General features: G+C 44.3%; 1 protein-coding gene across 1 annotated transcript in view; it reads right to left on the bottom strand.

Moving 5' to 3' along the window:
- DNAH7 (dynein axonemal heavy chain 7) overlaps positions 1–27290 on the bottom strand; it is a 707015-nt gene that overhangs the window by 447063 nt on the left and 232662 nt on the right. The window contains exons 18-19 of the mRNA XM_033944671.1: positions 18362–18502; positions 7602–7814 (exon numbers count right to left, since the gene is read on the bottom strand). Of these exons, the coding sequence (XP_033800562.1) occupies positions 7602–7814; positions 18362–18502 (354 nt within the window). The remainder of the gene's footprint in view (positions 1–7601; positions 7815–18361; positions 18503–27290) is intronic.

The following is a 27290-nucleotide window of genomic DNA, read 5'->3' as shown; positions in this document are numbered from 1 at the left end:
CCTGTCTGCTCTAGAGGTATATGTCCTTTGGGACTGATGAAGATTTAAGTTTATTTCAAGTAATTTCTCCACCAACTAATTTTCCCTACCCCTTCCACCTATCTCGAGACATAAATCCCTGGATGAATGTCTGAATTATTTGCAAAATGGGTCCAGTGTTAGTTGGCAAAGTCCAAATGTAGAATTTCTTTTTAAGCATAGGTCAAGCAAAGGATAAATACTCCCCAACAAGAATGTCTCAAGACTTTTCAAGAACTGTGATCCAACAGCAAGGACCTAAAGGGAAAGTTATAGTCACTAATGGACTTTGTCTACAAACTCTTCAGGCCTTTAGTGTTTCAAAGAGGTATGCCCCTTTGACATGAGTCTACAGCAGCATGCTAATGGCTATATACAACTACTGATAGCAACATGATGGTCCCTTGACTGGGTTGTAGTTCAGCATTTGTTACTCTTCATGACTTTTAAAATCAAGGCCATTACCAGTGCATGATATCAACCAGACAGGGTGGAGTACCATATTCTGCTGATGCAAGATAATCTCTTTATAATGTCACTGGGGTACTAATAGTTAAATATTAGTGGAAGTCAGAAAAATATTAGAGTTCAAATAAAAGAACTGTCTTCTCATTCAAATTGGTAACCAAACTTCAGGATTGCAACCGTCACGTTTGAAAGTCACTCAGAGGTATAGAGTTCTTCAAGAAGAGAGTTGCGCCCTCTAGTGATGAACCAAAGTATATTTTTCAGTTGTTGCAACTTTATTAGTTCTGGTTACGCTCCAAGTTTGATTACAAAAGTAAATAAATAAATAAATGTCTTTACAGTCTTTCAAACACTTGTATGAAAATACTTTGTTTTTTCTTATCTTTACAAATCTTTTCAAATGAACATCGCTCTGTGAGAAAATTGAGAGCAGCTTGATAATTCAGTTTATAACAGGTTCGGGGTCTCTACGTGGCCCCGTTTCGATTCCTTCTTCAGGAGACCCTATTGTATGTAAATTGAAAAACCTTTTCAATGCTGATAGAATGCTTCAAGTTTGCGATGTGGTAACATCGTCAAAAGAATGCTGTCGGTGATGTGAATTTAAACTGTCAGAGAAAACATAGCATCAGCTGTCTGGTTTAAAAGAGATGCAAGATAATCAGCAGAAAAAAGGCAGTATTAGATACTAGTAGGTTCACTTCTTCATACTTCCCCTCAAATGGGCTGGAACCAGGCTGTAGCTTCTGATTATACAGTATTTTCAACTCTTTATACATTATTTTTGAAAAAAAAAAAAAAAAACTTTCAGAAAAACCTGGTACAAATCTGTAAACATACCTTTTTCTGGGATAATTTCCAAAGTGCAAGTTTACTCATGCTTTCCTTTTGAAAGTTGGTGAAAAAAGGGTATGAAAATGTACCTATAGATTTTGCATCAATGCAGGCAGATTTCATAACTGCTCTATTTGTTAAAAAATGATAATACTATGATCTGAAAAGCAGCTATTTTGTGGGTGGTCTAGGAGCAGAGTTGGCTCTTATATGGTTCATAACCAAATACAGGTAGTCGTCGACTTACAACCTATCCAAGTTACGACTGTTCACCTTTACGACGCAACTTCCACTCTCCAAAGTCTCGCATCACAGCATGATAACATACGCAGGGGTGTTGCCCCACGTGAGTTGTTTTGGCAATTTCATGCAGTAAAAATGACAACGAAGAAGAAATTGTCTCTATCCACTCCTCAGCCTTCCAAAAAGAAAAGAAAGGCCATAGATCTGGACACCAAAATGATGATAATAGAACAGTATGAAGGAGGAAAGAAAGTGAATACGATCACATGTGATCTAAAGTTATCACACTCTACTGTGTCTAGTATTATAAAGGGCAAAAATAGAATTTGTGAAGCTGTGAAAGGTTCTGCACCTTTGCAGTCAACACTGATTACGAAGCAACATACCGGGCCCATCCATGAAATGGAGAAATTGTTAAACATTTGGATAGAAGATCAGATTCAAAAGCGGACACCCTTAACTCTCTTTACAGTACAGTCAAAGGCTAGAAGTCTGTTTGGGACTTTAAAAGAATGCGCTGGAGAAGACTACAGTCAAGAATTTGTGGCAAGTACTAGTTGGTTTAAGAGGTTTAAAAATAGATTCCAGTTGCATAATGTTCGGGTGACTGGAGAAGCAGCGAGTGCGTATGAAGAAGGAGCTAAAAAGTTTGTTGATAGTTTAGAAGAAATAATCAAGGTGGAGGGTTACCTGGCAGAATAAATTTTTAATGTGGATGAAACAGAGTTATATTGGAAGCAGATGCCAGGATGCACTTACATCCACAAAGAAGCCAAGAGCATGCCAGGATTTAAAGCACACAAGGATACTCACTCCACTGCTTGGAGGGAATATCAATGGGTTCAAGCTGAAGCCCTTATTAATTTACCATTCTGAAAATCCATGTGCATTTAAGAATGTGAACAAGCATATTTTGCCAGTTTATTATAGATCAAGCCGTAATGCCTGGATGAAACAGGCTTTATTTGAGGATTGGTACAGTAATTGTTTTATTCCTCAAGTGCGTGAGTACTGTTTGGAGAAAGGACTCCCCTTCAAAATTTTACTGTTGCTTGATAATGCACCTGGACATCCACACCACTTAGCTGATCTCTATCCCAATATGAAAGTGTTATTTTTGCCCTCGAACACTACACCACTTATTCAACCGATGGACCAAGGGGCGATTGCTACTTTGAAGGCAAACTATCTCACAACCACTTTCGCCCAAGCCATAGCTGCTATAGATGCCGACCCTGAGCTATCACTACGTGACTATTGGAAACAGTATAACATTCTTAAATGTATAAAAAAATCTTGCTACTGCTTGGGACTCAGTGACGGAAAAGTGTATGAATGGTGTATGGAAGAAGTGTGTTAAGTGCTAAGTGAATACCTTTGCTGGATTTAACAGTGAACAAGAACTTGATGAGATTCGTGAAGAAATAGTGAAACTGTCAAAAGACCTTTTATTGGAATATGAAATGGAAGATGTTGGGGAGTTGCTAGACCGGGAATCAGGGGAACTTACGAATGAAGAGCTGATAGAATTAGAAGAAGAACATAAGAACATAAGAACATAAGCAGTGCCTCTGCCGGGTCAGACCACAGGTCCATCCTGCCCAGCAGTCCGCTCCCGCGGTGGCCAAAAACAGGTCAAGGCCTGTCTGAATCATCAGAAGGGGCTCCCCTGCCACCTTGGTTTCCCATTTAAGTTCTGCCCTCCTATCGAAGTCCTAGCCCTCCGGTCTTGCACATGCACGACCAGGTTGGTTTACTCAGTACCCCACGATCCCTCTATCCCTCAGGAATCCATCCAATCCCTGCTTGAATCCCTGTACCGTACTCTGCCTGATCACTTCCTCCGGTAGCGCATTCCAAGTGTCCACTACCCTTTGGGTGAAAAAGAACTTCCTTGCATTTGTTTTGAACCTGTCTCCCTTCAGTTTCTCAGAATGCCCCCTCGTATTTGCTGTCCCCTTCAGTCTGAAGAATCTGTCCCTATCCACCCTCTCTATGCCCCTCATGATCTTGAAGGTCTCTATCATATCTCCCCTGAGTCTCCTTTTCTCCAGAGAGAAGAGCCCCAGCCTATCCAGCCTCTCGGCGTACGAGCAGTGTTCCAGCCCTTTTACCATTTTTGTTGCTCTCCTTTGGACTCTCTCAAGTACCGCCATGTCCTTCTTGAGGTGCGGCGACCAATACTGAACGCAGTATTCCAGATGCGGACGTACCATCGCTCGATACAATGGCATGATGACTTCCCGTGTTCTGGTTGTTATGCCCTTCTTTATGATGCCCAGCATCCTGTTGGCTTTTTTCGAGGCTGCTGCGCACTGTGCAGATGGCTTCAGTGATGCATCCACCAGCACACCCAAGTCTCTCTCGAGTCTGCTGTCTCCCAACAATACCCCCCCCAATTTGTAGTTGAACAACGGGTTCTTTTTCCCTATATGCATGACCTTGCATTTGTCCACGTTGAAGCGCATTTGCCATTTGTTTGCCCAGTCTTCCAGCTTGTCCAGGTCCCTTTGTAGGTCCTCAACACTCCTCCCTGGTCCTAACTCTGCCGCACATTTTGGTATCGTCTGCGAATTTTATAACCTCACACTTTGCCTCCTTTTCCAGGTCATTGATGAATATGTTAAAGAGTAAAGGCCCCAGCACCGATCCCTGTGGCACACCGCTCGTGACTCCCCGCCAGTCAGAATATTGGCCCTTTACTCCAACCCTCTGCAGTCTACCCGACAGCCAGTGCTTGATCCATCTGTGCACATCCCCTCCCACCCCGTGGCTCCACAGCTTCTTAAGTAGCCTTTCATGTGGCACCTTGTCGAAAGCCTTTTGAAAGTCGAGGTAAATGATGTCTATGGGCTCCCCATTGTCCATCCGACTGCTTATTTCCTCAAAGAAGTACAGAAGGTTCGTTAGGCACGACCTTCCCTTACAGAATCCGTGCTGGCTTGTTCTCAGTAGGCCATTCCTCTCGATGTGCTCACAAATGCCGTCCTTGATCATAGCTTCCACCATCTTCCCTATTATTGAAGTCAGGCTCACCGGCCTGTAGTTCCCGGGGTCACCCCTCGATCCCTTCTTGAAGATTGGTGTGACATTTGCCAATTTCCAGTCCTCTGGCACCTCACCAGTTTTCAAGGATAGGTTGCAAACATGTTGGATTGTGCCCGCTATTTCCTGTCTTAGTTCTTTCAGCACCCTTGGGTGGATCCCGTCCGAGCCCGGTGATTTGCCGCATTTTAACCTGTCTATCTGTTTGAGGACATCCTCCCTACTTACCTCTATGTGCTCTAATTTTTCAGCCTGTTCCCCACTCATGAGCTCCTCTGAGTCCGGTATATTAGATGTGTCTTCGCTCGTGAAAACCGACGAGAAGAACGTGTTCAACCTCTCAGCTACCTCTTTATCCTCCTTAATCACTCCCTTCCTGTCCCCATCGTCCAACGGCCCTACCTCCTCTCTCGCTGGTCGCTTCCCTTTAACGTAACTGAAGAATGCCTTGAAGTTTTTCGCCTCCTTGGCCAGCCCCTCTTCGTATTTCTCTTTTGCTTTTCTAACCTCCCGGTGGCATTCCTTTTGGCATTTCCTGTGCGCCTGGCGATTTTCCTCTGTTGGGTCCTCTTTCCATCTCCGGAAAGATACTTTTTTGTCCTTTATCGCCCTCTTTACTTCTATTGACATCCAAACCGGGTCCTTTGATCGCTTGTTCTTGCAGCCTTTCCTGAAATTGGGGACGTACATTCTCTGTGCTTCCTGCAGGGTGTCCCTAAATAGGGTCCAGGCGCTTCCCACAGTCTCCATCCTAAAGATGTTTCTGAGCTTCCTCCCCACCATTTCCCTCATAGCAGCGTAGTTCCCTTTCTTGAAGTTCAACGCAGTTGTTGCGGTCCTCCTAACTATGGGTGTCCCTCTTTCTAATGTGAATCTGATCGTGTTATGATCACTGTTGCCTAGTGGTCCTCCCACTTCTACCCCTCTTGCAGGCCCCCCTAATCCGTTTAGGATGAGGTCAAGAGTAGCACCCCCTCGCGTCGGTTCTTTGACTAGTTGCTCCATGAAGCAGTCCTTCACAGCTTCTACAAATCCTGTCTCCCTAGTGCAGTTGGAGTGACCCGTACTCCAGAGTGGCAGAAGAAAAAAAATAAGAGAATTAGTGAAAGACCAAGAGGATGAGGCAACACAATGAATGTTCACCACAAAGGGATTGTCAGAAGGTCTATCTCTACTGAATAAACTCCTCGCCCATTTTGATGATATGGACCCAAACATTGAATGATTTGTGAGGATTGAACGGATGGCACGTGACACATTTCGCCCTTATTGCAAAATTTATGGAAAGAAAAAAAAGCAAACAATTCAGACAAAGCGCACTATGTTTATGAAAAGAGCAACTCCACCCATCACTGGGTTCACAGCCTCACCTGATGAAGGAGATATTGACAATCCTCAGCCAAGCACCAGTGGTGCCATGACTTAAATGTACTTTACTGTACTGTATTTCTTATTTTTGTCTGTTTTTCCACAATTGTATTGGTGTTTGACTTAGAAAGAAAGAAAATGTTGTTAATAGATTGCTTTAAGATGATTAAAATATCATTACCCAGTCTAATATTCTTGCCTTAATTTAACATAGGCCGACTTATGTCCTGATCCACTTACAACCTAGCAGTCGGAACCAATTGCGGTCATAAGTCGATGACTACCTGTACTATAATGTCCCTCTATTTTCAGTATTATAGATATGTGGAAAACAATTGATCACTGATTTAGTGGCCGAAGGTCACTGAACTGGATGCAGAATACCAGCCAATTTGAAAGAGTTCTTATGGTAACTAATAGGTCAATTCTGTTGAGATTAAAGAGAACAAAATGCTCTACAAATTTCCTGATAGATTCAGTGATTTTTAAGGTAAGCAAGGGCACATTTCAGCACAGAGGGCGGAGGGCATTCTCACGAATTCCAATAAGGCTTTGAAAAGAATATAAGAAATACTATATCCCTCACCTAGTAAGACTGAAGCAAGCCAACATCAGATCCAGCTTCCAAAGCCTTAGCTCAATAAACTAAAACATCCATCAGTCCGGTGGAGGGGAGGGGAGCAGCTTGACTGAGAGGTGCAAAGCAAGCTCCTGCCCTTCCGTTTACCCATTTTCAAGAAAAAAATAAAGAGGTAATCTTATTGGGCTACCAGGGTTTAAGATGCAGCCGCCATCTGTTATATTGTTTTAAGTGAAAAATACTAGTACAATACTGAAAAACAGTATTGTGATCATCCCTTTCCATTTAGATTTAATTACTTACCTTTTGAGATATATATTTTAAATGCAGTAGTCCTGCCATAAAAAACTTACAATCTAAGGCTCCCTTTTATCAAGTTTCAGTAGAGTATTTTAGCTCCGATGCTCGTTAAATTCCTAGGAGTGTCAGCGCATTTACCTCACTGGCCCAAGCTAAAACGCTCTTCCGGAGCTTGATAAAAGAGAGCCTATATTTTCTACATCATCAAAAACTTCAATGGGAAATGCAGGATTTAATCCCTAGATCTTTGCCTACTGCAGTAATCTTTAAGTCACTCCACCTCTCCTTTCATTGAAGTTATTCTTAACCTATAAAAAATATATACTGGTCAATATCCAAAGTGATTTAGACAGGCAGGAAAGGCTACTAGCATAGTTAGTAGTCTGACTTGGAAGGACTTTATTGTTGAATATCTCCATAAAGATAACTAATTTTATATGCTGTCACTAGACTGCTGAATATTGGACCAATAATATAACACAGAAATATACAAGGGGTTGCTGAAAAGTTCTCAATCCAACCAAGAAAAGAATGACATGGTTCAATCAATGATCTGAAATAATGTCAAAACAGAGAATTTTATTTCTGCAAATTGGCACTTAACAAAATAAGATAACGCTCTTTTCAGCTACAGTGGCAAACTAACGCTCAGAATTTAGGAAGTTGGTTGGTTGGGCTGAGAGCTTTTCAGCACCCCCTCGTATGAAGAGAAATAGTTTTTAAAAAGAATTTAGCGATCACTTACCTCCCAGTAGTACCTAAGTTGGCTTAACCATTCAAAGTCAGTGTCATCACTGACTTTTTTTTTTACCAAAGATGCAAGGACATCTCTTGCATGAACATCTAATACAACAAGTGCACCAAGTGTTGTTCGATTCTGCTTAGATAGCTGTCCACGCACCAAGGTAACAATATCATCAATTTGACTATTATTTTGTTCCAGGTAAGCCTCAAGTGCCTAGGAGAAAATAAAAGAAGGAAAGGTTTGTGCAAATTTACAGCCTCTTAATAACAAGCTGCGCTAGAGGTTTTTAGGGCGGGCCAGCACAGTAAATACTCCAAACGTCATATCTCACCAGCCTGTGCTAAAAACCTCTTGTGCAGCTTGATAAAAGGGGGATTATTTAAAATTAGACATACTATTTAATCTATTCCACAGCATTGTATAAATATTACATAAACTATAATATAAAATATACAAATATATAAAACTAGTCTTTAAGCCCGTTACATTAACGGGTGCTAGAATATATGTATGTCTGTCTTTCTTTCTGTCTGTCTCACTCCCTGCCCTTGTGTCTTTCTTCTTTTCTTTCTGTCTCCCTCCCTCTTATTATTTGTCTTTCTTTCTATTTGTCTCTCTTTCTGCCCCCTATGCAGCATTTATCTCCCCTTGTCCACTTTCCTGTACAGTAGCCATATCAGCATTCCCTCCCCCTCCATTTCCTTGTGCATCAGCATTTCCCCCCCTCCCTACTTCCCTGTGCAGCATTTTCCTCCCTCAGGTGCTAGAATATATGTGTGTGTGTCTGTCTTTATTTCTTTCTCTCTCTGTCTCCTTAGCCACTTTTTCCTGTCCATTCTCCCTTATTTTTACCTCCCCTGTGTCCACCAGCACCCCTTCACTGCTCCCCTTATCCAGCAGCAGCCCTTCTCCCTTTGTTTTACCTCCCCCCTGTCCATCAGTACCTCTTCCTGCTCCCCCTGTCCAACAATAGGCATCCCTTCCTTTTTTCCCTCCTGTCCATCATCACCTCTTCCTGCTCCCTCTGTCCAGCAGTAGGCCTCCCTTCATTTTCCCCCCCATCCATCAGCATCTCTTCCTGCTCCCCCTGTCCAGCAGTAGGCCTCCCTTAATTTTTTTCCCCCTGTCCATCAGCACCTCTTCCTGCTCCCCCTGTCCAGCATTAGGTCTCCCTTCATTTTTCCCCCCTGTCCACCACCACCTCTTCATTGCTCCCCTTATCCAGCAGCAGCCCTTCTCCCTTTTTTTTACCTCCCCCATGTCCATCAGCACCTCTTCCTGCTCCCCCTGTCCAGCATTAGGTCTCCCTTCATTTTTCCCCCCTGTCCACCACCACCTCTTCATTGCTCCCCTTATCCAGCAGCAGCCCTTCTCCCTTTTTTTACCTCCCCCCTGTCCATCAGCACCTCTTCCTGCTCCCCCTGTCCAGCAGTAGGCCTCCCTTCATTTCCCCCCCTGTCCATCAACAGGTCTCCCTTAATTTCCCCCCCTGTCCATCTGCACCTCTTCCTGCTCCTCCTGTGCAACAATAGGCCTCCCTTCCTTTCCCCCCCCTGTCCATCATCACCTCTTCCTGCTCCCCCTGTCCAGAGTTTTTTATTTACTGGGATAGAGTCCTTGCGGCCCCCCCCTTCCCTTCCCTTCCCTTCCCTTGTAACTCAGCGATTCAAGCAGCCTGTGCAGCAGTCTTCACACGCTGCTTCGGGTCCTTCTACTGCCCTTATTTGCTCTGCCGCGTCTCTGATGACATCATCAGAGACATGGCAGAGCAAATCAGGGCAGTAGAAGGGCCTGAAGCAGCGTGTGAAGACTGCTGCACAGGCTTCTTGAATCGCCGGGTAGGTATTCGGGTCAGCGGCAAGGGAAGTGGGGTGAGCAGCAAAGAACTGCTCTGGTCTGTTGCGGAGGGCGGCCCAGCTCCATTTATTGATTCTTGGGGGGGGGGGAAATGCGCTGTGTTGGGGGGAAGGGTAGGAAGACGCTGGGACCGGGTTGCGCGCTTGTGGTGCCTAAGCTGCAGGAGAGGGAGCTGGTTGTGCGTGGCGGAGGAGGCCCCGACTGCAGCTTCTTCGTAGTTGAAAGCTGCCGCCGCCACAGCTCCTCTATGTCGATCCTGGTCCAGTTTGAGAGAGGAGCCGGGGGTGAGGAAGGCCGCCGCAGCTATGTAAATTTTTTTGTATTTGAAAGCCGCCGCCGGGGCCGCGCATGCGCAATTGTTTTTTCGCGACAGATCAGGGAACACGTTTTTTTTAGTGCGCATGCGCGGCCTATCATTTTATTATATTAGATGTAAATATCATAAATATAACAAAGTAACAGAATAAATAATAAAATTCAGCCCCATTCAAATATAATATTAACTATTTTTTAAGGCATGTACTTGGTCTATCCTATCATGACTATAGAGTTTCTTTCCGACAATATCTATATTTTCATTGTAAACTACCTAGATCTGAAAAGGCAAGGCAGCATATCAAATTTTAATAAACTATGGAAAAACAACTGTGTCTTTACCTGTCCGCAGAAAGCTCAGTATTTTATCAGTGTTATTAATATGAAGATTTAAATCACTTTGCATTTCAGTAGAACTGAAAGTATCATGGACAGTTATAGCCACCCTAATGATTTGGTAGCCTTTGCTATCTTAGTCTGAAAAAGCTGAAGGCAAAGGTGGCAATTTAAAAAATTCAAACCGCATTTTAGGCACCACAAAGGAGCACACTTAGCACCAGTTCTGTGATGGCTTAAGGATGCAACTATTCAATTATAGAATACTAGCGCAAATACTAGCTGTGTTGGTATACCAAATGTGGGCACCCAGGACAGGTTAATAGCTGGTATAATTGGGCATGCTGAAAATTTGACTATATTTCCCCATGTCTGGTGGTTTTGAATTTGCTCGTGATGGTCTTTAAAGCCCTAAGCCAGGGGTGTCCAATCTGTGGCCCGAGGTCCACATGTGGCTCCGTGAAGTAGTTTGTGCAGCCTCGGTCAAGGATGATGCAGTGTTTTCCTCTGCTGCCTCCGGGTGTTTACCGTCTTGCCAGCTCCCTCCTCTGTCTTGCTGCAGCGTTTGCGTGACCCCAGAAACATTTTTTTCGGCAAATGCGGCCCAGGGAAGCCAAAAGGTTGGACACCCCTGCAAGCACCTATCTTTCTGTTTAACCATGATTTCTTATTAACCTTTCTATGTACTTCACTTTTTCCAGAAAGTCCTAATTAATGTTCCATTTTATAAGGATTTTGTTTATATGTATGCCTCTTTGCAGTTCCCTATCTTTGAAACATTTTCCTATGCCTTTGCATCTTGAAAATGACTTGCAAACATTTAGGAAGCAGTTACATATCACTGTATTCAAAGAAGCCTTTGTTTCACATTTCAGTTTTATTTACCGTATTTTCGCGGATATAACGCGCACCCGTGTAAAACGCGCACACGGGTATAGCGCGCAGAAATCACGATGATATGTACAAAAACTTTTGTATACCGCGCTCACGGGTATACCGCGCATGATGCCCGACGCTCCTTTCGCCCGCCCTGACTTTCCGTGCGCTGTCCCGACTCTCCGTTCACCCCCCCTGACTTCTGTGCACTGCCCTGACTTTCCGTGCGCTGTCCCGACTCTCCGTTCACCCCCCCTGACTTTCCGTGCACTGTCCCCCCTTGAAGTCCTGTCCCCCCTTGAAGGTCTGTCCCCATCCTGAAAGCCTGATGCCCCCCCCCCGACGTCCGATACATCCCCCCCCCCTGGCAGGACCACTCGCACCCCCACCCCGAAGGACCGCCGACTCCCCAACAATATCGGGCCAGGAGGGAGCCCAAACCCTCCTGGCCACGGCGACCCCCCAACCCCACCCCGCACTACATTACGGGCAGGAGGGATCCCAGGCCCTCCTGCCCTCGACGCAAACCCCCTCCCCCCAACGACCCCCCCCCCCCCAAGAACCTCCGACCGCCCCCCCAGCCGACCCGCGACCCCCACGACCCCCCCACCCCCCTTCCCCGTACCTTTGGTAGTTGGCCGGACAGACGGGAGCCAAACCCGCCTGTCCGGCAGGCAGCCAACGAAGGAATGAGGCCGGATTGGCCCATCCGTCCTAAAGCTCCGCCTACTGGTGGGGCCTAAGGCGCGTGGGCCAATCAGAATAGGCCCTGGAGCCTTAGGTCCCACCTGGGGGCGCGGCCTGAGGCACATGGTCGGGTTGGGCCCATGTGCCTCAGGCCGCGCCCCCAGGTGGGACCTAAGGCTCCAGGGCCTATTCTGATTGGCCCACGCGCCTTAGGCCCCACCAGTAGGCGGAGCTTTAGGACGGATGGGCCAATCCGGCCTCATTCCTTCGTTGGCTGCCTGCCGGACAGGCGGGTTTGGCTCCCGTCTGTCCGGCCAACTACCAAAGGTACGGGGAAGGGGGGTGGGGGGGTCGTGGGGGTCGGCCAGGGGGGTCGCGGGTCGGCTGGGGGGACGGTCGGAGGTTCTTGGGGGGGGCGGTCGTTGGGGGGGAGGGGGGGTTTGCGTCGAGGGCAGGAGGGCCTGGGATCCCTCCTGCCCGTAATGTAGTGCGGGGTGGGGTTAGGGGGTCGCCGTGGCCAGGAGGGTTTGGGCTCCCTTCTGGCCCGATATTGTCGGGAAGTCGGCGGTCCTTCGGGGTGGGGGTGCGAGTGGTCCTGCCCGGGGGGGGATGTATCGGACGTCGGGGAGGCGGCCGGGCAAGAGGGCTTGGGCTCCCTCTTGCTCCGATCGTGGATGCGGGTGCGGGTGGGAGTGCGTGCGAGCGGGTCGTTCGGGGTGGGGGTGCGAGCGGTCCTGCTGGGGGGGTGAATCGGGCATCGGGCGGGGTGGGAACTATGTTTAAAAACTTTTGTATACCACGCTCAGGCATATAACGCGCGAGGGGTATGCGCGGTAGGTAAAAACGCGTATAACGCGCGCGTTATATCCGCGAAAATACGGTAATATACTACTTGCTTACAACAAAGTAAATAAGCAATTCACAATAAAATAAAAATTAGAATAAACCTGGGTTTTAAGAGGGAAGCACGAGAGGTAGCCTAGATTACAACTGCTTCATAATAAAGGAAGTAGAGAAAAGGTAAGCATTTATATCTAAGACATGGTAGGAAGAACAGATGTGAAAAGAACACAAATAAGAGTGTGCTATGCCAGGGAAATGCCAGGCCTTAGGATAAAAGAATGCAATAGGGCAAGTTAATTGAAGAGAATGCCTTGGAAAAATAGTGTGTCTTTAGTAATGTCCTAAACTTCTTAAGAGAGGACTTGGAATGAAATTCCAAAGGAAGACAGTTCCACACTGTGGAAGCTATTACACAGATAGATATAGAAAGACACACAAAATACTATAGCATCCTAAGTAGGGTTACCATATGTTCAGATTTATCTAATAATAATAATAAAGCTTTATTTATATCCCGTCATACCTGTTCAGTTCAAGACGGTATACAATAGCGGCAAAGTACAAAATAGATGATGAACCTTTTCATTTCTAGACAGTATACAATAGTGGATACAGTAGTGGATAGTTACAAAGTGGGATTGTGGGGGTAATTAACAATATAAGTAAGGAACTAGGGGGAATAGGGAAAGAGAAAGAGAGAGAGAGAAGTGGAAGTAGAGGGGGAAGGGAGGGGGAAGAGAGGGGTGGGGGCTTTCAGAAAGAGTCAGGGGTTTAGAGAATCAGACAAATTTGAGAATGTAAACATGTCCTATTTTTAGAAGACTGCCTGGGTATCTGGATGGATTTTGAAAACCTGACAGTTTGTCCGGGTTTTGGAAGGCCTCGGCTCTGTCAGAGCTCGGGGCTGCATCTAGAGAGTCTCTGAGCATGTGCGGATGTGATACGATGATCTCACACGCATTTCTCGGAGGCCCTCCAGATGAAGCCCCAAGCTAAGGAAAAAAGATCAGGTTTGAAGGGGTCAGAGCTGGGGGCAGAATGGGGCAGGACTGGGGGCACGGTGGGGTAGGGCCTCATATCCTCTTTTTTACTTAAACAAATATGGCAACCCTAAACCTATGGAACTTTGTAAGTCTCTAAGGGGGAAATTCTGTAAATAGCATCTAAAAAGATAGGTGATTATTACAGAATCACACCTAAGTTAAAACTTAGGTACCTGTAATGTTGGCCAGGGTTTTAAAGGCCGACATTATAGGTGCCTAAGTCCTTTAGAGAATCACACCTAGTGGTGTCTAAAACCTTTTCATATCTAAACACGCCTATTTTAGAGTTAGGCTCCAGTAGGCGCCATACAATAGGCACCTATCTATTGTGGAATCACGCTTAAAAAGATAGGCACCTATCATCCAATTTTTTTTTTTTATTATGAGCTTATTAAAGTCAATTTACAAAATAAGTAAGGCACTTATTTATTTAGGTACCTATCATTAGACACATCTTGTAGAATTTACCCCTGCTTTGAATTTCCCCTATTCTGGCCTTATAGGAGCAAACTTGAAGATGGGTAGCTGTGACTAGTAAATGTTTATGGGTAAAACAAAGCACTAAAAATGGTGCTCTGAGATGGGTACTGCTTATAGAATAGCACACATAGGGAAATTCTATAACCGGTGCCTAAACTTAGGCATCGATAGGCGCCCTGCCAATGCCTAAGTTAATTGAAAAACACCTTCAAAAAAGGTAAAAAATGGCAGCGTTGAAGTGCCTACCAATGCCTAAATACATGGCAGCTGGCATTGTGGCTAGGTAACAGTTTAGGCCTGGATGCACTGGAAGGGACCAATGGGAGTCCCTTACCCCTCCCATTGTATCCCAGGATGCACCAGGAAAGGGAGTCTAAGGCCCTAATTGGCCCAGGTGCCTAAGGCCAATAATGCATAGTAGAGCTGAACGATTCAGGAAATTTTCGTTTCGATTTTGCCAATTGAAGTGATTTTTTCATTCAATATGATTCGATTCACTTTCTATGATAGAGTTTAAAATTAGCTTGCGGATTTATTTGGCAGCATCTTCACCCACTTTGCCTTTTTCATCCCCACACCAATACTGTAAAGTTTAAACAAAACACACACTGTTAGGTCCTAGCTCACACTCAATGTCTAACACCAGCTCTTGGCAGGATACATAGTTCAAATCTGGCGTATTGTAATCACAAAATAGAAAATAAAATCGCTGCTCCCTCTGACCCTGGGCAAGTCACTTAATCCTCCATTGCCCCAGGTACATTAGATAGATTGTGATCACACCAGGTCAGACAGGGAAAATGCTTGAAGTACCTGTATGTAAACTGCTTTGAGTGTGGTTGTATAACTACAAAAAGTCAGTATACAAGTCCCAATCCCTTTCCCTAAAATTATTTTTTTTACCTTTTGTTGTCTGGTTGTTTTATAATTCAAATCATGCTGGTTCCATGTTCTGGTTTCTGTTTGTCTTCTGAACTTACTTGCCAGGGTCTCCGGCCCTTTTGACATTTTCTTCTTTTTCTGTGCTCACCATCCATCCATCTTCAATCTCTGTACTTTCCCTTCCCTCTCCTCCTCCTCACAGGTCTAGCACCCCCCAAGGGTCCCGTCTTAAGGAAAAAATTTTTGCCTGTCCCCTATTTTCATATCCTCCTCTGCCCCCTCCACCTCCCCCACCCCATGTGACTAGGGCTCTCTCTCCCCTTCCTTCCCTCCCCCCACCCCATGTGACCAGCATCTCACTCTTCCCTTCCCTCCAGCCACCAACACCACCACCGCCCTGTTCCCATGTGGCCAGCACCCCCTCTCTTTGCTTCCCTCTAGCTCCTCTATCCCATATGGCCAGCACCCTCTCTCTCTTCCTTTCCTACCAGCTCCAGCCTAATCTAGTCAACCCCCCCCCCCCCCCCCCGCATACCCAACATTCTTCTCTCTCCCTTCTGGGTTTTCCCACCAGCTTCCAGCTCCTCCCTGGGTCCAGCAGCAGCAGCAACATCCCCCCCCATGTGGGTCCTAGTCTAGCAGCAGTGCCCACCCCCATGTGGGTCTAAAAGTAGCAGGGTCTGATGGCGGAAGCAGAGATTCTCATCCTTTTACGCTAATCTGCACGAAACAGGAAGTTACATCAAAAGGAAGGACTTCACCAGAGGGAAACCCAAGAGCAGGCTTGAATCGGTGAGTCCAATTTTTTTTTCCAAAACAAATCAGTTCAACCAAATTGAATCATTGAATCGATCTGAATCATGAATCGGGAAGCACTAATGCACATATCTCCTGAATTGTGTAATTCTGTGCACATCTTTAGTGATTTGCTCATGTTCCTCCCTCCCATGGTCACTCCTCCTTTTCATTTGACCATCAAGGTTGATTCTACCAATGACAATGTATCTGGATATGATTAGAAGTGCCAAAGGACCTTTGGGCATTATCTTCTGATAGTGGTCACAATCAGGGATATTGAGGAGAATTCTATAAAGGGATGTTTAATTCTAGATATCAAGAATCTGCCTATTTGAAGTCTATTCTGAAAAAAATAAAAGTAGGTGCCTACTTTTTCTTATAGAATACTGGCGTAAACAGATCAAATAAATGCCTATATTTTATATTTATATTTTAGGCATGACACTAGCCATAAAGCTTGTATAAATGTTCACACCTAAACATTGGCTGATTGAATTGACTTCCTATGAAGGAAATGGTTCTGTTTAAACTCTTAACTCTGAATTTTAAGGTATTACATTGGTAGAAACCAGTATATTTGAAAGAGAAACTTGTTTCTTATATACCAAATTGACCACTATAAAGTCATCAAGGCAATTTACTTCATGTTCCAGGTAAAGACATTATAAGAAATGCAGCTGCTCATCTTATTTTTGTGACATTTAGAGTCAAACATATGATTCCACTTAAGAGAGCTTCATTGGTTCCAGATTCAAGTTAGAATATATTTTTGAACGTCTCACTTTTGTTTTCAAAGTTTTTCATGGGACCATTCCCTTATATTTATATTCCTTTCCTGGTAAACTAGATCAGATTGTCCCAGAAATTTAATAATAATAATAATTTTATTCTTATATACCGCAAAAGCCATGGAAGTTCGAAGCGGTTTACAACAAGAAGCGATGGACAATCAGCGAAGAGGTCACAATCAAAGTCATCATTCTTTAGTCTGTTTCTTTTTTTTAAAGCTATTTGTTTTAAGAAAATTTTAGAAGTCTTTTTCTAATGAAGCTGAAGCTATTTGGAATGCTCTTCTGACTAAGTTTAGAAATATTGATCCTTATGTTCTGTTTTGACATATTATTAAGTCATTTTGGGCTCTTTTTACAAAACTACAGTAGTGGCTGCTGCTAAGGTAATCACTCCAACATCCATAGAGATTTAATGGGTGATGGGAGTGTTTGCTTCATTGTGCATGGGTCTGAGACACCACATATAAATGTTGTGAAAGTCCATGTATATAGCTTTACAAATAGTTTTACAAATTTCCAAAGGCTTTCTGCTCAAAACAATTATTGGTTAGAAGAGCAAAACAAACTAATCTCTGGTTTTGTCCCAAACTCTAGCTGATGATGTGTTTGGTAAAATATTGGTATAGCCATGGCTCCAGTAGCCCACCCCATTCAGCTGTCCATTCTTTCTTTATATTGAAAACAAATGACTTACAATGATTAAGCACTTCAGATATGATTATAAATTATGAGTTGGGCATTTGTTTATAGGGGTTTATAAATTGTATAATTAGGTACAGGTATTATCCAAGTAATTATGGGTTATTTGAGGGTTCGAAAATATTGATGTTCATCAATATTTTCACAGCATGAATACCATTTTGGTAAATTCAAACATATTGCTTATGATCATGTAGCATCCCTCTTAGCTCACCCCACCCCAACTCTCCCCTAACACCCCATTACTGCACTCATAAATACATATTTTATTCAACCAGCCCCATTATTCACAGACCCATAATTTATATCCCCATAGCCTCAGTATTCATTTCCCCTGCAGCCTGGCCTCCCAGCAGCCCCATAAGAATATGATTATACTGAACAAGACTTCAAGGATTTTATGTGATTTACATGTTTTTAATTGGCTACAAGATTTGTGAAATTTCTTTTCAGTCTTACATATGAATATTTTACTGCATATTAAGAACATGATAATCTTTCCCTAAAGAAAATGTGTTTTAAAGAATTATGACTCTTCATGCAGACTGTACGGGCTGAAACACAATTGTGTCGAGTCTGACTTTTTATTAAAGCGTTCTAGCATTCCTGCTCATCTCTACTGTTTTTGTGCTGATTCACTTCCATAGAGTGGGCTCCGTTTCTTCTCCCAGCATAAGAAAACCCGGACATGTCCTCTTTTTAGACAACTGTCCAAGTATCTAGATGGCTTTTCAAAACCCGGCAGTATGACTGGTTTTTGGAAGGGCCCGAGCTTGGGGCCACATCTGGAGGGCCTCTCAGCATGCATGGATGCGACGCGATGACATTGCATCTTCGCATGCTCAGAGGCCCTCCAGGCACGGCACGGGCTTGGGGAAGAAGAGACGAGGTTTACATGGGGATGAGGCTAGGGGAGAAAGGCACCCCAGGTGGTTTGCACCCACAACCCACCTTATTACACCACTGATCAGAGTAAATCCACATTTTTCAACAGACACTCATGTGGCTGAAGTTATCAAATGTGATGCTACTTTTAAAAAGATTCTCCATTGTGAGCCTATAGCAAAACTTTTTTTTGAAAATAGTAGCTCTTAAACAACATTTTTGCACCAACTATCGTAAAATTTCTGATATGAACTGGAGGACTACCTACCTCCTGACCTTCTGCAATTGATACTTGTACTTCTTTTGTCCAGAATATCTGAGATACACAGAGGACTGTCTGTCCAGGCCAATCTTTCACCCAATTATTGCGTGGAGTTTTTGGATAAGCCTCAATTGCTTCTCCAATAACCTTGCAGACAAAAAGTACAGGTTATTCACTTTTTTAGTTAATTGACGCAAGTTGCATATAAAAGGAATATTGATAGAAAATACATCTTTGATACATTTTATTTTAAGCATATTAATGAGCAGTTTAGAAATCAGACTCAGTAAATTAATTGCTTAGTAAAGACATCAAGATGTTTTGAGATAGTAAAGCACAAGCTAAAAATGAAATGCTACTAACCTTGCAAAAATTGTGAGGTCTTGAACTCATAGTTTGAATTCATTTACAGACTCATGCACTGCAAATTTTTTCACATAGGCATAGGGAGAGTAAACTTAAAAGCAGGCCTCCTAACTAGTTCAGCAAGTATGCTCATAAGTTTTCAAAGAGAAGTACACACATATTTTTCTATTGAAAATAGCCCCAGCAAAACTGTATGCACATATTTACTATGAATAAAAATAAAATTCTGTGCATACTTCTGAAAACCCAGAATAATGCATTTAAGTCCTTACTTCACCCAACTCTACCCCGGAAACATCTCTGCTCATCACAGCTAAAAGTATGACATTACATGTATACTTTTACATGCAATCTGTTTTGGGCATGGAAATGGTTTTTAAAATTAAGCCAAGATGATATAAAGATGATAATTGGTATTTCAGTTCCTTAGTTTTATTATAAAAGGGTTTGGAAGAAATAAATTCAAATATATAGCAGGATAGTTTTCAAATGGAGTTAGCATTGGCCATACTCGTACATTAAACCTATGTGTAAGCCTATGTGTAACATACATACTATGTAAAATCATGTGTATTTACAGAATGGTACTTTGGTAGAATTTTGGCTTATGGATGCACAGGTGTGCACCTAAGTGCATATAATTCATAGTCTAATGACATATGCACATTGTGCATAACTGTTTATGCATACTTTTTAGACTTGCCCTTTTTATGGATGATTTATCCATTTAAGCTATATCTATACACTTTAGAATAAAGATTGCATGCTATTTTAGTAGCCTTCGTCTGGATCAACTCCATCCTGTTCATATCCTTTTGAAGGTGCAGAGTTCAGAATTGCACAGTACTCCAAACAAGTTCTCAACAGAAACTTACATAGAGGCACTATCATCTCCTTTTTGCCTGCTGGCTCTTCCTCTCTATATGCATCTAAGCTTTTACCATCACGTTTCCACCTGTTTGATCATCATGCATGGTTTTGAAAACTTAAGTCATATCCTTTATTAACTGCCTGTTCGCCAATCCTGAATTTTACATACTCTCTTCTGCTCTTCCTCCACCCTTCCTTCATCTTCTCTTCCTACATTACAAGCTTGTTTTACCTGTTACAAATAAAAATATATCACAGTGCCACAAGTCATACTCCTGACATCATAAAAATATCTCTCTTTGGAGCAATATACTCAAAAGCCTCCGACATTCTTCAACTCCCACCAAATTAGATCCTTAGACTGATTCTCTTCTCTCCATAATACAATAGATAGCCAATGGTGACCAGCAAAGGAATTGAAATAACCACGTCATCCCATAACCCAAAATGAAATCCTGGTGCCCGTCAATACAAAATAAGATTTAATCTATGGTTTGCTGGTGGATTTGGCCCTCAACTATAGGATTACCATATGGCTTTAGAAAATAGGGGGATGGACTAAGATATCCAGGTTTTACTTCCATTGTTTTCAATGGGAAAAACCCCCCAGATGTCTCTATCTGTCCTCCTTACTTCCATTGCTTTCAATGGAAATAAAACCCAGATGTATCAATCCATCTTCCTTTTTATGGAGCAATATAGTAACCCTACTCAACTACATGAATATTTCACTTAGCCCAAAAAAAACTCTTATGCCTAAGTCTCATCTTCAAAATGATTGATAAAATACCCCAAAAATATCAGAATTGGGAATGCCACTAAAAAAAATCCCTAATTTCCTTTAACTCCCCGATTTTGTTTACACCTGTATCTGGTCCATGTTAAACTAATAAAATCCTTACCCAAATACCTAAATCCATTTTCAGCAATAAATCTACAACTTTTATAACTTCTGATAATGGAACTTTTACTAGCCCTAATAGGGTCTGCTTAAACTGAATATTATGCCCCCCCCCACCCCCTCTCAATTCAGTGAATGCTTTTCACTGAATTTAAGACATTAAATTTGTTAAAGACATATTCAGTTTGAACATTCTTAGTATGATTTTCCTCTTCTGATTTCATTTTATCTACTTTGAACCTTTTAGGGGAGTTGATGGAATACAAAAGTCATATTACATTATATTAGCAAACCATACCCCGTGAAAAATAATTGCTCTTTAAAAACTGCTTCCCCTTCTCTCAACTAGGTTTCAGTAATGCAGACATTACCTAGTTGTCAGATCAGCAATGCACATACATCAGGTCCATAGGTGTCATAACGGGGTGGGGGGGGGGCCAAACAGGCCATGGCCCACCAAAAATTGCCCGTGGCTCTAGGGCTGGCATTAGTCATAGCCCAGGGTTACTCAATGCGTATAACTCACCACCCACCATGATTGGCTGGTCCAGACCTTCTCTCCAATGTCAGAATTGACGTCAGGGGAAAGGCTTGTGGGTCGGTTGTATGCAATCACTGCACGCGCAGGCCCTTCCCTTCCTGTAGTTGTGGTGCGTTGGCCCTTTCTTTCCTGTAGTTGTAGCACCGGGACTGTAATTTAATGTAGCGGGTAGCATGCGGGGTGGTGGTGGGGGAGAAGCGGCAGAGGGTCAGCTTGGGGACAGACAGGCTTCGGGAGGGAGAGGGCACTAAGGATATAGGAAGGAGGCACTAGAGGCATTAAGGACATAGGAAGGGGCACTGGGGCACCGAGGAAATAGGAAGGGGCACTGAGGATACTAAGGGCATAGGAAGGAGGCACTGGGGCCACTAAGGACATAGGAAGGAGGGAGGGAATAGAAAGGGAGAATTGTTGGGCCTGAGTGTAGAAAGAAAGAAATAATGCAGTCAGGAGGAAGTGCAACCAGAGACTCATGAAATCACCAGAGAGCAAAAATTATTTTATTTTCAATTTAGTGATCAAAATGAGACAGTTTAGAGAAATTATATCTACTGTCTATATTTTGCACTATATTTGTCTATTTTTCTATAGTTGTTACTGAGGTGACATTGCATATTTTAAAGTCATCTGCCTTGACATCTTTGAAAAACCCCCAAATATAAATGATACCGTATATACTTGAATATAAATCGATCTGAATATAAGTTGAGACCACCTTTTCCTCCTAAACAGGAGGAAAATGGTTGACTCGAATATAAGTCGGGTGGCTTAATATTCAAGTGTCCTGCCCTGTCAGGCTCTGCACCCAGCCCCTCCCTACCAAGCTTTGCACCCAGTCCCCTTCCCTCCATCCCTCCCCTGTCAGGTACTGCACCCTTCCTTCCTCCCCTCCCAGGCTCTGCACCCAGCACCCTTCCTTCCTTCCTCCCCTCCCCTGTCAGGCTCTGAACCCAGCACCTTTCCTTCTTTCCCATGTTAGACTCTGCACTCTCTCCCAGGCTCTGCCCTCTGTCCCCACCTCCCTGCCCTATCTTCATACCTCTGCCGATCCGTGGTAGAGGTGAAGTGGGTCATCTTACTATCCATGGTGAGAATTCGCTGGAGCCAGTAAGGAAGCCGCTGAGCGCCGAGAAGCAGCGCCAATTTGCGCAGCTGCTCGTGCCGCTCAGAACAGGAAACTTGATCGCACAGCCAGTTAGCAGCGGGGCAGGAGTTTGAAAAGCTTTCTCCTGCCTGCTGCACCTCCACCACAGATCAGCAGAGGACCTGCTGCACCTGCACCTCCACCACGGATTGGCAGAGGTATGATAGGGCAGGAAGGAGAAGGGGTGCAGAGCCTGGCGGCAGCAGCAGCCTTAAAAAAAATTCTGGGAGGGGGCATTGACCCGAATATAAACCGGGACCCCCCATTTTTGGGCCAATTTTTTCGTCCAAAAATCCCGGTTTATATTCCAGTATAAATGGTAATTAACATTTTCTCTGCGTACAGTATGCTTTGTTTAATTTTGTGGTTAACCATTATGTGTTGTTAATAAAATTATACTGTATGTATATATGAAAAATGAATGGAAAAAATGGTATTACAATTAGTACTATTATGGGGCGGAGTCTGGTGCAGAGCTTTCAGGCCCCCCCCCTTTGAACAAAAAACATTCCTTTGCCTATGCAGTTCTACCTTGTTCCTCATGGACCTATCATTCACCATTACCAGCTATTTATTCCATATAGAGATTGCCTATAATTAAAATTCATGTACAGGCAGTTCCTGGTTTAAAAACGCCCAACTTACGTCAAACTCATACTTATGAACTGAGGTCTTGCTTCTCCCTTCCTATGCCAACGCGCCCCTTCTTCCTCCCTTCATGTCCAAACGCGACCCTCCTCCTCCCTTCCTTGTCCCAACATGCCCATCATCTTTCCCTCTGTACTGCATCTTTCCCTCTGTACTCAACATGTCTTACATGAGTGTTTACCTCCTCTGGCTGGCTCCCTCCTCCCATTGCAGTTCTCTCTGCAAAGCTGTGGCTCCCGCAGGTGTTTACCTCGTGCCTCCTGCAGGTGTTTACCTACTCTGGCCGGGTCTCTACTCCCAGTGGCACATCTCTTCACAAAGCCACAGCCACTGGTTCCAGCACGAGGCTCATGGCTAACACAGAAGCCTTCCCTCACATCAGAGAGAAGGCTTTTGGATCAGCCGCGAGCTGTGTGCAGAAACCAGCAGCCGCAGCTTCATGAAGAGAAGTGCCACTGGGAGGAGAGAGCCAGCCAGAGTAGATAAACACCCGTGGGAGGCACAAAGGGTCATGCTGCTAGGTCAGCTGCATGCAGGAAATGCAGCTGCGGCTTTGCAAAGAATTGCAAGGAGGGAACTGGCCAGAGGAGATAAACACCCACAGGAGGCATGAATTTGGGATGCAGAACAGAGGGAAAGATGATGAGGAACGTGTTGGGACATGAAAGGGAGGAGGGTTGCTTTTGGACATGAAAGGAGGAAGAAGGGGCGTGTTGGCTCAGGAAGGGAGAAACAGGGTCACGTTGGGACACAGAAGGAACGGAGGGAGCACAAACTTCAGATAAAGGATGGAAAGAAGAAAAGAGGGAGGGAGCAGGAACTTTAGAGATAGGATGGAACAATGGAGAGAGTGAGGGAAAGAGATGCTGAGATGGGGGAGGGAATAGAAAGGGAGAATTGTTGGGCATGGGTGGCTGAGTGAGAGGGAAAGAGATGGTGCACATGGAGAAATGAAGAAAGAGGTGAACTGTAGGGCATAAGGAGGGAGAAAGAAATATTGGACATGGTGGTGTTTGAGGTGGTGGGAGATGAAAAGAGGAAATTTTGGATGTGGTGATGGAGAGGGAACAGTGGGACGGATAAAAAACAAAAGAGTGTAAACCTCCTATCTTTTCTTTCTATTTAAACTACAGTACTTTGTTTTGAGGACTGTTTCTTTAGTGTTTAATGTTTTTATAGACTATGTACTGTACAGGATCTGAGTTACATACAAATTCAACTTAAGAACAGTTTAAAAAAACAGAACTCATTCTTAACCCACGGACTGCCTGTATATCAATTCCTTCTCTTTTTCCCTCCTAAACCTCTTCTTATTCCATCTTCATCCTACTCCTGTTATATTAATTTTATCCACTCCTACTTTCACCAGGTGACAACCCCTCCCTTCCCTCAGTTGAGTACCTGAATAAATTCATGTAATCCGTTCTGAGCTCCCGTGGGAGAAAGGTATAGAAAATTGAATAAATGAAATGAAGTTACTTTGGAATATCTTCTTTCCTCCTAACTCTGCATATCAATCATTCCCCTCAATTACCCTAATGCGCTTCTCACTCTCTTCTGCCTCCCTCTTGCACATTACCATACAAATATTAATAGTAACAAGAAATCACCCTCAAAGCCCACCTATACTTCCAAACATTTTATCTTTCAGACTCTACCTTTTCACCATTTCCTGAAAGCATACTTTTTCTCCCACTGTTCTACATAAAAGGTATGGCCCTTAGGAGAACCTGCTACTTTGTAGGGCAGGGGTGCCCACACTTTTTGGGCTTACAAGCTACTTTTAAAATGACCAAGTCAAAATGATCTACCAATAATAAAATTTTTAAAAAACACAAAGCACACTGTACGCAGAGAAAATGTTAATCATCATTTATATTCCGCGGGTTTTCAAAGAGGTCAAGGCAGCTGACTTAATGCAATGTCACCTCAGTAACAACTATACAAAAAATAGACAAATATATCCCCTCCCTTTGTACTAAACCGCGATAGCGGTTTTTAGCACAGGGAGTTGCGCTGAATGCCCTGCGCTGCTCTCGATGCTCATAGGCTCCCTGCACTAAAAACAGCTATTGCAGTTTAGTAAAAGGGGGCCATAGTGCAAAATATAGACAGCAAATAAAAATTCTCAAAATGGACACATTTTGATCACTAAATTGAAAATAAAATCATTTTTCCTACCTTTGTTGAATGGTGATTTCATGAGTCTCTGGTTGCACTTTCTTCTTCTGACTGTTCATCCAATATTTCTTCCCTTCTTTCAGCCTCCTGTATGCTTCCTCTCCTCCAGACCTCATTCCCTCGCCCAACGTTTTCTTCCTCTCTCTTTGCCTCCCTCCCTTTCTTTCTTTCTCTCCGTCTTTCTTTCAGTCTCCCTGCCTCCCTTTATTTCTGTCTCCCTGTCTTTCTCTCTCTCCATGCACCCCTTTCTGTCTGTCTCCCTGCTGTCCCCCAAGCCACTGCAGCTGCCATTGGGGAACAGGCCGCAGCCGTAAAGAGGACACAGAAGCGCCGAGCTGACCAACCTTACCCACCCGACGCCAATTCTAACGGAAGTTCCGGACAAGCCAGGCAACGATTGGCTGACCCGGAACTTCATTTCCGACGTCAGAATTGACGTCGAGTTAGGAACGTTGTTCAGTCCGGCGCTTCAGCGTCCTCTTTACAGGGTCGGGAAGCAGATGGAACGGAAGGCAACGCGAGTCTATCACGGAGCCCGGGATGGGCTCCGCAATTGACTCACATTACCTTCGCAATCTACTGGTCGATCACGATCGACCTTTTGGGCACCTCTGTTGTAGGGGTATCATTAGCCCTTGTTGCGAAAGTCATCCATAAGGTGAAAGACCAGGAGACATGATAACTAGATGCACTTCATAAAACCTCACAGGAGCCAGTTAAGAAGGTTATTAAATTCTCACTCAGGCTGATGCTCAAAAGTCACCATTAATAGCCATGTACATTTATAGCCACGGCTGAACTTATAGTTATAGATCATCTAATATATTAAAATGGTAAGCCACGCATGCGCACTTCCTATGCATGCGTCCATTTTCTGTGAGCTGTAGCGACCTATAGGAAGTGCGCATGCACGTCTTATGGTCTGGCCTCACGCGAGGCAAGACAAGTGGCATGCGCGCCCTTCCCTGCTCTCCACCTGCGGAGCGGCGGCTGCCGGCCGCTAGCACCCCCTGCCCTCTCCGTCGCCTCTCGGCTCCAGTAGCGTAGGCAGCACTATAAACACACTGCTTCGCGCCCTTCTCTGCCGATTTCCTCTGCCGCGTCATCATCGGAGACAGACGCGGCAGAGGAAATTGCCAGTAGAAGGCTGCGAAGCAGCGTGTTTAAAGTGCTGCCTATGCGGCTGGAGTCCCGAGGTTTGTCGGAGGTGGGAGGGTCAGGAGCAGGCCGGATCGACAACGGCAGTAAAAGAAGGGGGAGGGGCAAAACGCAGCAGGGAAGAGAAGGGAAGAGAAGGGAAAGGGGGAGTGGGGGGAAATGCTGCTACTGCTTCTACACAGGAAAGGGGGGATAGGAGGGAAATGCTGTTGCTGCTGCATAGGGAAGTGGGATGGAAATGCTGCTGCACAGGGAAATGGGGAAAATGACAGACAGATAGTGGGAGGGAGGGAGACAGAAAGAAAGAAAGACACAGGGCCAGGGAGAGGGACAGAAAGACAGACAGAGAAAGGGGGCCACAGAGAGAGTCAGCGGGAAAGGGAAAGGGGGCTGCTTTTGGGGGAGGGGTGTGCTTGGGGAAAACAGCTTTGCTCTGGGGAGGAAGACAGAAGGGGCCATGGAGAGACAGGGAGAGGGATAGGGGGCTGCTTTGGGGGGAGGGGTGTGCTGGGGGAGACAGAAGGGGCCATGGAGAGATAGGGAAAGGGGACAGACAGCTTTGCTCTGGGGGGAAGACAGAAGAGGGCCATGGAGAGACATTTGGGGGGGAGGTGGGTGCTGGGGGCAGACAGCTTTGCTCGGGGGGGGGAGGGGGAGACAGAAGGATACAGACAGCGGCCAAGGAGAGAGAGATAAAGAAACACAGACAGACAGACACATCTATTCTAGCACCCGTTAATGTAACGGGCTTAAAGACTAGTTATTTATATTCCACCTTTATCCAAGACAGATCACAACATCAATATACATAATATCCAGACAATACAAAGAAAAAAAACACCAATACATATCTATTACAAAAGGTTTGCATCCAAGAATAGCATCAAGAATAGATCACTGTAATATGTCAGAGGAAAATTGAGAAACTCAGTTCAAATATTAGAGGAATATGGCATCTGACAAAAAATATGATGCTTCAACAATTTCTTAAACTGATGCACATCTTTCTGCTGTTAAAGATATTCTGGCAGCTTATTCCCTCACGTTGGCCCAGCACAAGAGAATGTGCACTTTCTTAATCTTTCAAAATGTAAATCTTTATGTGAGAGAATGACTAGGTCACAAT

Source organism: Geotrypetes seraphini, chromosome 5 (assembly GCF_902459505.1).
Source record: "Geotrypetes seraphini chromosome 5, aGeoSer1.1, whole genome shotgun sequence".
Taxonomy (NCBI): Eukaryota; Metazoa; Chordata; class Amphibia; order Gymnophiona; family Dermophiidae; genus Geotrypetes; species Geotrypetes seraphini.
Note: the sequence above shows the minus strand (reverse complement) of the source record. Positions and strands in the feature narration are given on the sequence as shown.